Source organism: Amia ocellicauda, chromosome 5 (assembly GCF_036373705.1).
Source record: "Amia ocellicauda isolate fAmiCal2 chromosome 5, fAmiCal2.hap1, whole genome shotgun sequence".
Lineage (NCBI taxonomy): Eukaryota > Metazoa > Chordata > Actinopteri > Amiiformes > Amiidae > Amia > Amia ocellicauda.
In genome coordinates, this window is record NC_089854.1 from 44760503 (window position 1) to 44774630 (window position 14128).

A 14128-nucleotide genomic window follows, 5' to 3' on the forward strand; every position below is an offset into this window, starting at 1 on the left:
TGGCAACTCGAACCTTCAGCTCCCTCCACAGATTTTCTATGGGATTAAGGTCTGGAGACTGGCTAGGCCACTCCAGGACCTTAATGTGCTTCTTCTTGAGCCACTCCTTTGTTGCCTTGGCTGTGTGTTATGGGTTATTGTCATGCTGGAATACCCATCCACGACCCATTTTCAATGCCCTGGCTGAGGGAAGGAGGTTCTCACCCAAAATTTGACGGTACATGGCCCCGTCCATCGTCCCTTTGATGCGGTGCAGTTGTCCTGTCCCCTTAGCAGAAAAACACCCCCAAAGCATAATGACTGATCATTTCTTTGTCAGTGGGAAAACATACAAATTCAGCAGGGGATCAAATACTTTTTTCCCTCACTGTATATAGCATCTTTTCGTTGTTTCCAGTTGATCATCTATGGCTGTGAAACCTGGTCACATTTTGGGAACATTCAAAAATAGACTGGATAGGATCCTTGGATCACTTATTTATTAATGGACACCAAACGAGCATGATGGGTCAAATGGCCTCCTCTCGTTTGTAAACTTGCTAATGTTTCTAGAAGTTGCAAGAAACACAAAGAAATATGGAAAGATGTATGGTTGAAATAACAAGAGACAAGAAGAATAGATCAGAGATGGACAAAATAGGCTATAGAATGCATCCCAAGAGATGAACCAAGAAGAAGCCAACATGGAAGATCAACATCAAGATAAGTGGAAACATTTTGGGGAGGCCTTCATATAGCAATAGATCAACAAAGGCTGCTGCTGCTGCTGAAGATTATATATACACGCACATACACATGCACGCACACGCACATGCACACGCACACACTATGCACAAAGAGAAGATTTAAAGATAGATGTGCATACTTTACAGTAAATAGGCCTTAGTGAATTCAACCTGTTGTGTAGCAACCAGAGCCAAAATCATATAAATCAAGTTTTTGGATTATTACCTTGTTTATTACTATAGCTAGTTTCAAATTGTGTCTGAGTGTCTCATGGCCTGTGTGATTCACAATAGTCTTTTTTCTGTAGAGTTTAATGCAGTAATTGCTCACTTATCACAAAGACAAGAAACTAATTAATTTCCATAAGGGACTTGGAACCAGATGTCTCTTGGAGTCCAGCAAGGCTCAAATTAGGGTCTCTCACATGAGGGTACTTACTGCCTGAAATGTCAAGAAAAAGGAGCCCATAATTCCCTTTCTCACATTTATCTTTTTCATTTGGTTGTCCTTGCACATTACTCATGCTTCTTGTCAGGTGGAATAAATGAACAGTGTTTGCTCCTTTCCCAGGAGTGGGCGAGCTGGTCAGAGATCTTGCTGGTTGTGGCCTGAATCTCACAAGGGCCTTTCTGGCACCTTAGTCTCTGACTCCATTGGGGGATCTGCCAAGCAATACTTATACAAGCAAAACAAAGGCTCTTACTTTACTTAAAATAGATGATAGATTGCACAGACAAACTGGGTTCTTTCTTACTCTAGCTTGCCTTTGCTTCCCGTTACATATAAATCACCTGTAAGTCAAACATAGGCCCATGGAAGGGGGCAAAGTTCATTTTGACATTCTTTTTGGATTATCTCCAGAGTGGCCAAAAGGAAAACACTACTGGTGTGAGTTCTATCAAACCTTGAATTGATTGGATTGGATATTTTTGTTATATGCCGATCCTTTTTTTATTTCAGACTTAAGGAAGACCATAAACTGATTTTGTCTGTTATTATTAGATGGAATTGAATAGTACTTTCTTATGCCATCCCTGCTAACACACAATGTTGCCGGAACGTTATGGCAATGTAATTTACGTTGTGTGTTAGCTGGGACATTGAAATATGATTTCCAACAATGAAAACCTGTTATTCTTTGACTTGTCCAAACTATTTCATGTTTTTGAGGTAAAACAGAAGCAGAAAGTATACTTTAACAGTCTTATTTGGATATCTGTCAGTGATCACTTGGTGTTATTACTGAAAATGTGATATATCATTCAACTACATAATATAAACTCAACAGAACAGTATATGTGTTAACAATACATACTTTTACATTATGATTAACTTGGCATCACCTTTATTAAAATTAAAATTTATTTTATTGAATTTTCAGTTCATGCATCTCCTCATTAACTACATAGATACATAGACCATTGAAACTGCAGCAAAAGGTGACACTGGTATATGTGCTGTGTATTGGTACAATAATTATAGAAAATATATATATATTGTAATGAGTTGGGGGGCCCATCACAAGAAAGGGCTGTATGTAGGCGGGGTCTGGTCTGTAGGGAGGCAGGCAGAGGGTACAAAACAGGCTTGCCGTTGTTTTATTGCTTCCCTTAATGGAAGGCACAGTGTCAAAAAGGCAAAACAAAACCTAGCTCTGTCCAAGCACTAACTAAATGTAAACAATCCCTAACTACAAAACAAACACTAACAAGAATAACAGTAAATGTTCGGCTCTGCCGACCCGGGCACCGGGCAGACAGAAGTATGACAGGGGCAAGGCAAGGCCCCCCTCCAAAAGACACAAGGGGCGGGCAGGAGGGCCGAAGAGCCAGATGGGGTCTCCATCTGCTGGGTCATCCTCGCGGTGGATGTGCCATTTCCCCATGTCCTGTCCTTCTCCGTATCGCACCCATCTGGTCCTCGGGGTGGACTGCCATGAAGGTGGCTCCCATGTTGCTCCCTGATCCCTCCTGGAACCAGGCTTGTCTGGCGGAGACCTCTCTGCTTCCACAGCATCACTTGGCTCCCCTCCAGTCTCTGCTCCAGCCTGGAGACACAGCGGGTCCTGGGCATGCTGAGGTGTCTCCATCTCCTTTACTGCAGCCAGGAACTCAGGTCGAGGACAGGAACTCTGGTTGTCCAGGAGACCTGATGGAGGAAGCACAAGAGTCTTACCCTCTGGTTGATGCAACTCCTCTGTCTTCCGGGATACCGACTGAGTTAACTGCAGTCTGCGGCTGCTGTTCCTTTTGCAGCTGCTCTGGCTGCTCTGGCTGCTCCGGCTGCTCTCCAGATTCAGGGCCTGGTATAATCTTCCCCTCTGATTCAGTGCAGGGGGAAACAGGTGATGCCTTCTCCTGGATTGTAGGCACCTCCTGTTCTGGTGTGGCCTCCGAGGAGACTCCCTCCTGAAGTAATCTTCTCCTGGTAGCTCCTCAGTGCTCAGGGGCAGACTCTCTTCCACCAGGTATGGTGGCGGACACTCATCCTTGGAGTGGGACGAGGAAGGCAGTACCTCTTCCTCATCTTCAGGATACTCGGGCTCCTCCCTCCAGGGCTCTGGACAATCGGGCTCCTCCCTCTCGGATACAGGCGACTCGGGCTCCTCCCTCTCGGACACGGGAGACTCGGGCTCCTCCCTCTCGGACACGGGAGACTCGGGCTCCTCCCTCTCGGACACTCGGGGTCCTCCCTCCCGGAAATGGGACACTCAGGTCTCTCCCTCTGGGGTTCTGAACACTCAGGCTCCTCCCTCTTAGACACTGGATACTCGGGTTTCGCCCTCTGTGGCTCAGGTGGCAGGAACATCTCGGCCCTTTGTGGCTCCGGCAGCAGACACGGCCAGAGGCTCTCTTGCTCTAGCCACAGCAGGTCCTCTTCTTCCTCTCTCCCTGGCCGGTCTTCCTCTTGTCCTGGCCATGGTGGAAGAAGCAGTTCCTCATCTTCTCCTGGTGTCTTTTGCCAAGGCACCAGTTCCTCCCATTGCAGGTCCTCTTCCTCCATACAGGACATCAGCGACATCTCTTGCTCTGTCTCCAGCTCAGTGACAGACAGAGGTTTCTCCTCTTCCTCCTCAGGCTCCAGACAGTACTCTTCCTCCCATTGCAACTCTGCAAGGGAGGGAAACTCCACCTCATCTTCAGGCTCAGGGAAGGCATTTAACTCCACCCCTCTCTGCGGGGTCGAGAGGGAGAGAAGCTCGACCACCTCCTTAATGCAGGACGTCAGTGACGTCTCCTGCTCGGTCTCCAGCTCTGGGACAGACAGAGGCTTCTCCTCTTCCTCCTCAGGCTCCAGACAGCATTCTACTGATAATGCTCTTCCCCCTTTCAAGTATTCCTCTCTGTCAGGGGAAACATGCCCAGGTTGTCCAACCTGGAAACACCACTCTTCCCCTGCAAGTCACACTGGACAGACCTTGCAATCAGTGGTTGGGGAAGATTGCAGTTGAAGAGGCACTTCCTCTTCTCCAGGCTGGAAGCGGGGCACCGGCGAGAGCTTTGCCTCCTCTGGCTGCATGGCCTTGTCCTCCTGCTGTTGCTGGCTCCGTTTCTCCATGAAATCCAGCAACTCCTGCACAGCGGTCTTCATGTCAGACTGACCTCCTTGGATAACTTCCATTTTGTCAGGAACAGACAGGTACAGAAACTCCAACAGTAAGGAGCAAGTGGTTCGGTGCAGGTGTTTGAGGCCTTCTGTCTGCAGCCACAGTGGAGAGCTGGGATTAAACAACCAGTCAGCACCGATCTCCACTGCGTTTTCCACCTCCGTCATTTTGTGTGCCTGCCTTTGTGGTTTGGCTTTGGATTTTCGGCCCATTTAAAAAAAAAAAAATTGTTTCCAAAACAACCTTGCGTGCGTGTCTCTTTTCTTGATCCAGACCACACAGCCTATGCCCGCATTCTCCACCAATTGTAACAGGTTGGGGGGCCCGTCACAAGAAAGGGCTGTATGTAGGCGGGGTCTGGTCTTGAAACACACAGTAGGGAGGCAGGCAGAGGGTACAAAACAGGCTTGCTGTTGTTTTATTGCTTCCCTTAATGGAAGGCACAGTGTCAAAAAGGCAAAACAAAACCTAGCTCTGTCCGAGCACTAACTAAACATACGCCGGATCCATCCCTTCCTCACCAACTACTCAACTCAGCTACTCGTCCAGTCACTGGTCCTCTCCCGCCTGGACTACTGCAACTCCCTCCTGGCCGGCCTGCCTGCATCCACTACCCGCCCACTCCAGTTCATCCAGAACTCTGCAGCTCGTCTGGTATTCTCTCTGCCACGATTCGCACACGCTACTCCACTGCTCTGCTCCCTCCACTGGCTCCCGATAGCGGCACGCATTCAGTTCAAGACTTTGACCCTCACCTACCGCTGTCTTGACCACACTGCACCAAGCTACCTTCAGTCACTCGTCTCTCCATACATCCCCTCCAGACCACTGCGCTCCTCCAGTGCCAGAAGGCTAACTCTGCCTCCTCTCCACTCTCCTTCCTCCAGAGCCCGCTTCTTCTCATCCCTGGCCCCTAAGTGGTGGAACGACCTGCCCACCGAAGTCAAAACAGCCTTGACCTCATTCCGGCACTTACTCAAGACGCATCTCTTCCGACAGCACTTGTAATATTAGTCCTCTATCCCTGCTAGATAGCACTTCAGCTTATTATGCTCCTCACGTTCTTGATTGTTTTCCTCCTTGCTTCCTTACCTGTAGCCCTAGTCTGTAACCCTACATCTTGACAGCACTTAGCTTTCACCATCCAGGATGTAGGAAGTCTCTTACTGTACTTGTGTAAATTGTAATTTGTAAAATGTATTATTTTGAATTGCTATGTTTTAGCTAAGTTTAATTTGTAATGATTGATACCTTGTACTTCTCTGTATTTTTGCACTTATGTTGTAAGTTGCCCTGGATAAGGGCGTCTGCCAAGAAATAAAAAAATAAAAAAATAATAAACGTAAACAATCCCTAACTACAAAACAAACACTAACAATAATAACAGTAAATGCCCGGGTCGGCAGAGCCGAACACCGGGCAGACAGAAGTACAACAGGGGCAAGGCAGGTTCCTAATCAAAGTCCGTAATCAAAGTTAGTTACCGCTGGGAGGTTGTCAGACAGTCCGGGGTTTAAGAGGGAGAATGGTCCAGGTCCAGAAAAAGGGTCATAAGCCAGTGAATCCGTCAACTGTGAACTGCTCGCTCATCTTCTCACCCTCCTGTACACCTCGCTACCCCAGCCAAGCATGCACACCCTGGTTTGTTTCCTTCTTCCTTTTATAGGGGAAGTGGTGGGCGGGGCTATGGCCATCAGGAGCCCTGCTGGCTTCTGGGGTTTGGAGTCCTGGAGGAGATGTTTTGTAGTCTCCTCCACTGAAAGACCCGCCCTGACCCCAGCCTTGCCTCTCACACGGCCATATATATATATATATATATATATATATATATATATATATATATATATTTAATGGCTTTCAAATCACGTTATATTTTCTATTTTAAGCAGGAAAGTTACATGCAATTTATTGTTTTAATTTCACTTTACAAGAACTCTCTAGAATGTTCTACAGCCTCTTTTATACTAGCAGTTTCACATACACATTTAATCAGATCCTACTGCACCAGCAGAACAAAAATGCATCAATTCAACATGAACCAGTACATCTGCTTGATGTAATTAGTTGTCAAGGATAAGAAAGTTCAAACTGTAATTGTGTAACTCTGCAAGACTCTTCTCTACAGTGTGTGCAAAAGGTGTTCCTCATTTCTGCCTTTCTGCCAATGCAAGAAACCGTGCAGTAGTTTTAAAATGCAAAAAGAAAGAAAGAACCCACCACAGCACAAAAGGGTTCACCCCAGCGTAAAGCTCCTGCACACAAAATCAATACCTTTCCAGGGCTGAAGTGCAATCGCTCTGTTTGAGGCAGGGGTTAGGGATAGATTCATTCCACCTCGGGCTCTGAAATTTTGGCACTGGGACAGCGATTTCATATTTATACTGAATCTTCAGAAGTCTGACCTTCATGAAGACATTTGCTAATAGCTCTGGAGTCACCATGACAACCGGACTTGTGAGGCATCTGTGGAGGTGGACATGGTTGGAGGCAGACACTCCTTCTGAGGAATGCACCCATCTCTTTGGGGACCCCTCTGCCCACTGCAGTCTTCTGGAAATGGAGCTGAGCATGAAAATGAAGCTACCATTTGTGACAACCTTTGACAACCCCCCTGTGCCTTTCCCAAAGCCTGTCTTCTCTGCTTTCTATTTTGCATTAACGGCTCCAGTTGTGACTACAAAGTGATCGATGTATATCATTTGAATTGAAGAGGCAGACTTTGGGAGAAATACATAAAAACAAACAAGCAAGGAAACCCTGCTTTAACTCTGGCATCTGACACCGTAATGTTATTAGGGGTGTTCCATAAAGATTGATAATGTTTTACATTGCAAATTTAGTCTTTCACTGGGATCCCAACTGGCAATGTTTGCAGCAGCTTTTCATGATGAGAATGGTTATACTTTGGTTCTTTTCAGTTTGCTGTGATTTAGTAAAGTGTTTACTAAAGTGAATTAATTAAGTATACCCTCCCCCCCAGCACAATGATAAACAAATCTGAAAAACACCAGAAAAAAAAAGTTATTTTTGTAATGTGATTTGTATTGAGCTTTCTGGAACAATATAATTACAAATATCATAGGTTAATCACTTAACTGCTGATATAAACATTCATCTCCAACTTTTGTTCCTTTCCCCCTCACAGGTTGTGGTAACACAGACAGTATCGATGGCTTTGTGTTCCTCTAAGCTTTTATTTTTTTTAGTTGGAGGAGAGATGCCTTTACGGAGCGAGGATATATCCAAAATCAGAATAACAGCCTAACAGAATTGAAAATGGCATATATGAAAAATGAACTATTGCCTTCCAGAGAGTCAAGTCACAGACTATATAGTTCTGCAGAAACATTACCTCATTCAGAGGAGTGCCTTCCTCAGGGTTTGTATTTTCAATGCTCCCCTATTCAGTTGTGCACTACGTCTTAACTTACTGTGCAGTTTGTTCACATTTGCCAATATTTGTAATACTACCTACTTGTAAAAGTCAAATAATGTTGCCTACAACTACTACTACTACTATTAATACTGACTAATATTGCTAAGCTTAAGTCAGACACCAAAGATGAAGCTTAGAGAAAATTTGTGATAAGTGGTAAAAAGCATTTAATGTTAGTTCTTGCTGATTTTCCAGTACAGACAAGGAGCTAAGAATGCATTATTACTTGTCTATAGTTGTAGCTGTTGTAATATGTGTTTATTTGTACAACAGCCTAGGGTTGTCAAAAAAGGACATGAAGAGCAAGGAAATGTAGATCATTAACATCATTTTACATGACAGATATAGTATACATTTGTATGCATAGTTCCTCATTTTCATTTCATAACACATATTTATTCGGGGAACCAACAAAGCAGGAAAATATATACAAAACAAATGAAACGTGTTTTTATACATGGCTGTGTTTTCCTTTGATTTACTTGTAGAACAGATGAGAACTATCATAAAGTCTTCTGTTTAAGTAAGAGTTGTGCTACTTTGCCTGCAGACACTAATTTTTCCCATATTAAAAAAAAATAAGATTTGGGATTATTATGGCTGCATCCATCCATCCATCCATCCATCCATCCACTTGACAGTTTCTAAAAGACACGAGTACATGTACAACAGAGTGGCAGATTTTGCCGTTTTCCTGTTTTTACAACTTAAACAAAGATGAATGTAAGTGTGTTTATGAGCTGACCTGACAATTGTGTACCAGATGTAACCAAACATAAGGCAAATCAATGAAATAATATGCCATTTTGTGAGTAATCATTCAAGTAAAAATATCTAATGATGTCTGACAGTGTTAAAGGAAAACTAACAAGAACTGCCCTGATTGGTACCTGAATGATTCTCAGCTTTATGTGTTGCCATGCGAGGCTCTATTCTATTGTACAATATGGTGCAAATTAATAAAACAAATAGGCAATATGTGAAACTTCTCTTCAGTGGCAACTAATGTTCAGCTATTACATATTTCTAAAGTACTCCAGTAAACAAAAAAAGCATTCTATGAGTGGAGCTCAGTTGTGTTTCAAGGTCTAATGTGTTTATTTCCTCATTTATTTTCATATCCTGAATTGCTTGAGCACTGCCCTGCCTTCTAAATGTGCCAACCTCCTTTTAATTTGAAACAAAGAGTAAACACATACAGTGCTGTTTACATTCTAAACTGTTCAAATTGAGTGAGGTTTGTCTGTCCAGATATTTTAAGACCACTTCGGAAAGTGGCCACACCAGGACGACATATTTTCGTGTATTGCTTTCCTACAATGTCCCTTTTTATAATGTATCAAGAGCTTCAAATTACCCCTCCACTTCCAATGTATTTAACTTTATTTTAAGTTTTCATATGCTGTCTACTCCATAGGCCTGATTTAGATTTACTTCCTGTCAGTAACAGTTCTACCTACTCCACTGCTGTGACTGCTACAGATGCTTTGCCTATTTTGTCCTATATCTCCTTGGCACAGTTGGCAGAAGCTGAGACCTATTAGCACTGTCACTCAATCCAAAAAGAAGGTTGCGCTCTCCAGGGAGGGCTGTGATTTAGTGCAGTTGACAGTGGCTTGTGTCGTCGTTCATCTCCCACAGTCAGGGCCATCTCGGTGTGCGTGTACAAATTACAAGGGAGGGCGGGAGGATGTCTGCAACCCTCATAACGTATTCATGTAGGCTCTGAAGTGTTTTCACGAAAAGCCTCAAAAGGCAAGACCTCCAAACCTCTTGGACACCAGGTGAATCTGATAAGACTCAGGGGGACCCACTCATATATTCACAAAGTGATTCCAAAGCTTGTGGAAAAGTTGTTGGGAACTTTATTAGCATCTCTCCTGTGTGGCATCTCATAAACCACCACTTAGCAACTCTGGGGCTTATGAAATACTATTGAAAGTGCAGTTGGAGGCGTGTAGACATGTTTCCATTAACACTAGTACTTCTTTACTGGAGAAAAAAAAGGCACTCCAAAGTAATAATGCAAAATTGAGTTTTTTTAGAGTTTTTTTTTGTTTGTTTTTTAAAAACACTCCAACATATGATAAAGCATGGTAAGAAGCTTTTTAATGGCTGTACATTTTCTACAGTGAAGGCAATCATGCTCTGGCTGTTACTTTGATCAAGTTAGTCAATACATTTCCACACAGAGAGCACATGAAGTGCACAGACCTCTTTCACATTAAAACAAGGAAGTCTTGACCTTAAAGTAATTCCACTACAAAAAACAGCCAGGACAGAATGCAGCAGTAGCACACACATCTATACACAGTTGCTTAGCCTTGGGAATGCTGCAGGGCCTGCTGCAGAGTGTCAAACAGATAGCTGATGTTTATACCAAGGGGGAAGCTCAGGAAAGAGGCATTAAGGGAACAGAATCAAACTGTACTGATGCGGTATATATTTAAATTTCCGACAGATCTGGACACGATTCAACCTCGAGGAAACTGTTAAGACTGACTAACTGACTAACTGACTCCAGACTTGGGAGTGGGTGTAAATATCTGACTGTCTCTTCACTGAAATAAGAAAAGAACATATAGGCTTATCATTGATTAATAACTGCAGTTGTATTTAACATACATTGTACACTTTACAGAAATGTTACAGAAAAACAAAAAAAAGCACTACTTCTTAATTAGGAAGAGAGAATTCAACGCCTGAGTCCAGTGCTTTTTAAACCAGGTCCTCTCCTGAAATCATTTGCAATTATTCCTCTATTGTCAAGGGGGCAACCGGATTAAATAGTGGTCGCTCTTTCCTCAGGTTAAACCTTCCATGACTGATCTCAAAATCCTTTCTTGTCCCATTAAGAGGTTCCAGGCTGCCTTTTTTTAAATCATAACCCAAGGCACTGAGTTTCTGAATGCGGAATTGCACTATCTGTGTAGTCAACTCTAATACCGTTGGTATTTCTTTTATTTGGTTCAAACTTACACCGGAGTTTAGGAGTCCTTTTAAGCGATCTGCTAAAACTGGAACTGAGTAGTACAAGAGAGCAGGGCATTTTAACACCAGCTCCTTCAGCTCCTGCTCAGAGCATAGCAGCATCTCCTTGGAGTAAGTCAGGGTCTCCTTCATTCTGCTGGGAGAAAGCTCAGTGATAAATCCTCTAAGCTTAGACAGTAGCAAAAGGAGTTCAGCATTGGTAAACCCAGTTTGCTGGAGGAACATTACATTCTCCTTCATGGTCTCGGGGGGCTTCATTAAAGTAAATGGGTTTTGGCTCAAAAGTTTTTGCAACCAAATTTTCATGTTGGCTTCCTCTCCACCGAGGTTCAGATACATTTCTAGCAAAGCGCTGATCATCCCCTGATTGAGCGCAACTGGGATGCTGAAACTCTGCGGTGCGCTTGCCATAAGTTTGCAGATGATCCTCTTGCCAAAGTTCAATCTTTGGAAATACTCAATGTTGGCTTTCTGGTTGGCATGGTGACCAATTGTGAAGAAAGAATGGGGGAATTTCTCAATTATTCTCACCAGTGCTTTCTCATTAGGGCATACAGACTTCCACAGCTCTTTCTGGGCATTGACTTGTGCAGGAGTACACAGCACAGCTTCTGGGCACTGCTCCAGGATTCGTGCGATCTCAGTCGCGTTGGCACCCATTGCTTTCAAAAGACCAGCAGTTTCATTAACATAGGCCTGGTCTTGGAATAGGACCCAGGCTTTCAATTTGCGGATTTTTCGAATATCCACCGACAAATTATAAAGAGAGTCAACTGTGAGCTTGTTCTCAACTTTTTCATGTCCGCCACCAAGGCAAGTGTAGGGTCTACTGCTGTAGGGTAAACAGACCGGGAGTCGCTGGCAGTAAATACAAACAGATGCTGCTGCCAACCGAATCATCTTGAAAAGACAACAATGACCACAATAATGCTGGCTTCAGTTTGACCTTCGGTGCGGAAGAGAGAAAAAGGAACCTGTTACACATAATTATGAACAAACATGCACAGCTTATTTTTGTATAGGGTAGCAGTCTCAAGTAGTGGATAGGAATCTGGACTCCTGAACAGAAGGTCATGGGTTCAATCCCAGGTGGGGGACACTGCTGTTGTACTCTTGAGCAAGGTACTTCACCTAGATTGCTCCAGTAAGAAAGTAAAAATAAAACAGCTATATAAATGGGTAATGTATGTAAGAATAAAGTGATATATTGTAACAATGAAGTCACCTTGGGTAGGAGACATATAATAATCTATGGCTTCTAATAACAGTTACACCACATGGCAACATGTTAGTTCAATTGGAAACTCAAAAACAGCAACCATGGCAACATGCTTACAAGATAAACAATCAGATGTATATAAGGGTTTTGCATCCATGTACACATATCCTGATTTGAACTAACTTGCCAATATCAATCAACATCAGTAACTCCTAGATTGTTTATGATCAGCTGTGATTCTTATTCCATCTATGCAATGCAAAATCTCTCCACATTTCCTAGACCAAACATATAATATGGATGTAAACCAAAAGGATAATTACATGTTCTAAGATGCTTTATTTTTATCTACGCCAGGTTAAGCGTGAACTACAAAAATGTGCGAACACATTATTTTTATGTTGGATAGTCATTAATCTTTGCTGTGGAAATTAATGTTAGGTGCTAGGAGAGCAGAGTACAGTATTAGGGGGTGACATGAAAGGTTGCCTCCTATTCCATTAATGCCACCCAGTATACGTGTCCCAGATTGTAATAATAGATAGTTTGGGCTTTGATAGAATAAGTACATGGCTGAAGCGGTGAGAACATCAGATGTGTATTTTCAGGTCACATCATTTGTGGTACACACAAGGAATACATGCATCATGGTTATATATATATATACTTAACACTGATTTCTGAACTTGGCGTGGTCTCTTATTTTTTTCCAGAGCTATATATATATATTGTATCTTAGTGAACATGTGTGGCTAACACGAGGTAGGATTTATCTGAGATTGGCACTAGGTTGTACAGTGAAGGTCAGTGGCTAAACCACTTACCTAAATTCAAACTTATTTCACCGAAGAAAACAGGGAATCTTCACCAGGAAATGACTCAATCATTGCCTTCTAACCAATGATTTCTTAATACACAGGTACATAGTGAATAGAAAAATCGTAGTAGTATTTTAACTTGCTTTTCCATAGTGGACGACTGCTATCAACAATGCTCTTCATACGATTTAAGACATCATACTATGTTATTGAGTTGAACTTGAATGTCAATGGGAAATGCGCAAATTATGCGATACGAAAACTGTTAGGAGACCGTTTCTAATTTTTAATACACATTCTACAATCTGACACGCAAGTTTAGTTAAGATTAAATGCCATACATTAACCATATACAGCCAGTCTTTCACAGTGACCCAAATCACATTAACTTAATCTAATATGTAACATCAGACTGTACGATTTCATTGTATCTACAAAAATAAATACACGAGCAATTTGCTGTGTTATTTTCAGTAATATTAACACACTACCTACACATGTTAGTAGCACGCACTTAACTTTACAGGAGACGAACTATTTAAATACAGTTTTAATAAAACGAAAACAGAAACGACCTTTTTACCTAAAGAGCTTTGAACAGCGCCTGCAGTCTGCTGCACTTAGGAAATGACGTATCACCACTTATACAAGTAGTAATCTCAAAGAGAGTTACGGAAGAAATATACGTAAAGTGGGTACGCTGCACAAGTCTTCACCATATTTTTCCGGGAGAGTAAGTAAAAAAGTAAAAAAGTTCTATACTGCGCAGGGAGAGCATGTAATGATCAACTGGAACCAATTAGAAACATTATAATACTATCGCACTACATTATTATAAGTATTACTATAAGTATTTTTAGTTCCTCAATAGTTAACTGTGATTTAGAATGACCTGTCATGTTTAACGTTATATTTTAACGTAGACGTTATATTTCTGTAAGGTACATATTATGTATAATGTTATTATTATTATTATGTGTTGTACTAGTAGTATGTTATTATTTGTCAATAATGATAGGTCTACTAACAACAGGCCTAGGTGTAGTAGTACAGCAAACAAAGTTAAGGAAGTAATGCTAAAGCAGCAGAAATGGAGGTGACCACTCAATTTTAAACAGAAACCTAGAGGAATTAATCAATCAAATACCCTTATTTTTACAGCGGTCAAAATAGAGACACCCAGGTCCCACTATTGAAATTCATGGCAGTAGTACATCATAATGATTACTAATAACTTTGCTGTTGTGAATATTGGCTCGCAGCAACTTCCACAAGTTTAGCTGAAATGAAGGACATTTATTTTGTATTACTAAAGAGCCTCTGGGTACCAA

General features: G+C 42.3%; 1 protein-coding gene across 1 annotated transcript; it reads right to left on the minus strand.

Moving 5' to 3' along the window:
- Positions 1-9858: 9858 nt before the first annotated feature.
- mterf2 (mitochondrial transcription termination factor 2) lies at positions 9859-13436 on the minus strand. The gene is made up of 2 exons (XM_066705406.1): positions 13381-13436; positions 9859-11706 (listed from the first exon to the last, which is right to left on the minus strand). The coding sequence occupies exon 2, from the start codon at positions 11658-11660 to the stop codon at positions 10521-10523; it is 1140 nt and encodes a 379-aa protein (XP_066561503.1). The 5' UTR covers positions 11661-11706; positions 13381-13436; the 3' UTR covers positions 9859-10520.
- Between the last annotated feature and the right edge of the window lie 692 nt (positions 13437-14128).

Excerpts from the sequence above, each read along its gene's own strand:
- mterf2 (XM_066705406.1), bottom strand. The coding sequence starts at position 11,660 with ATGATTCGGTTGGCAGCAGCATCTGTTTGTATTTACTGCCAGCGACTC.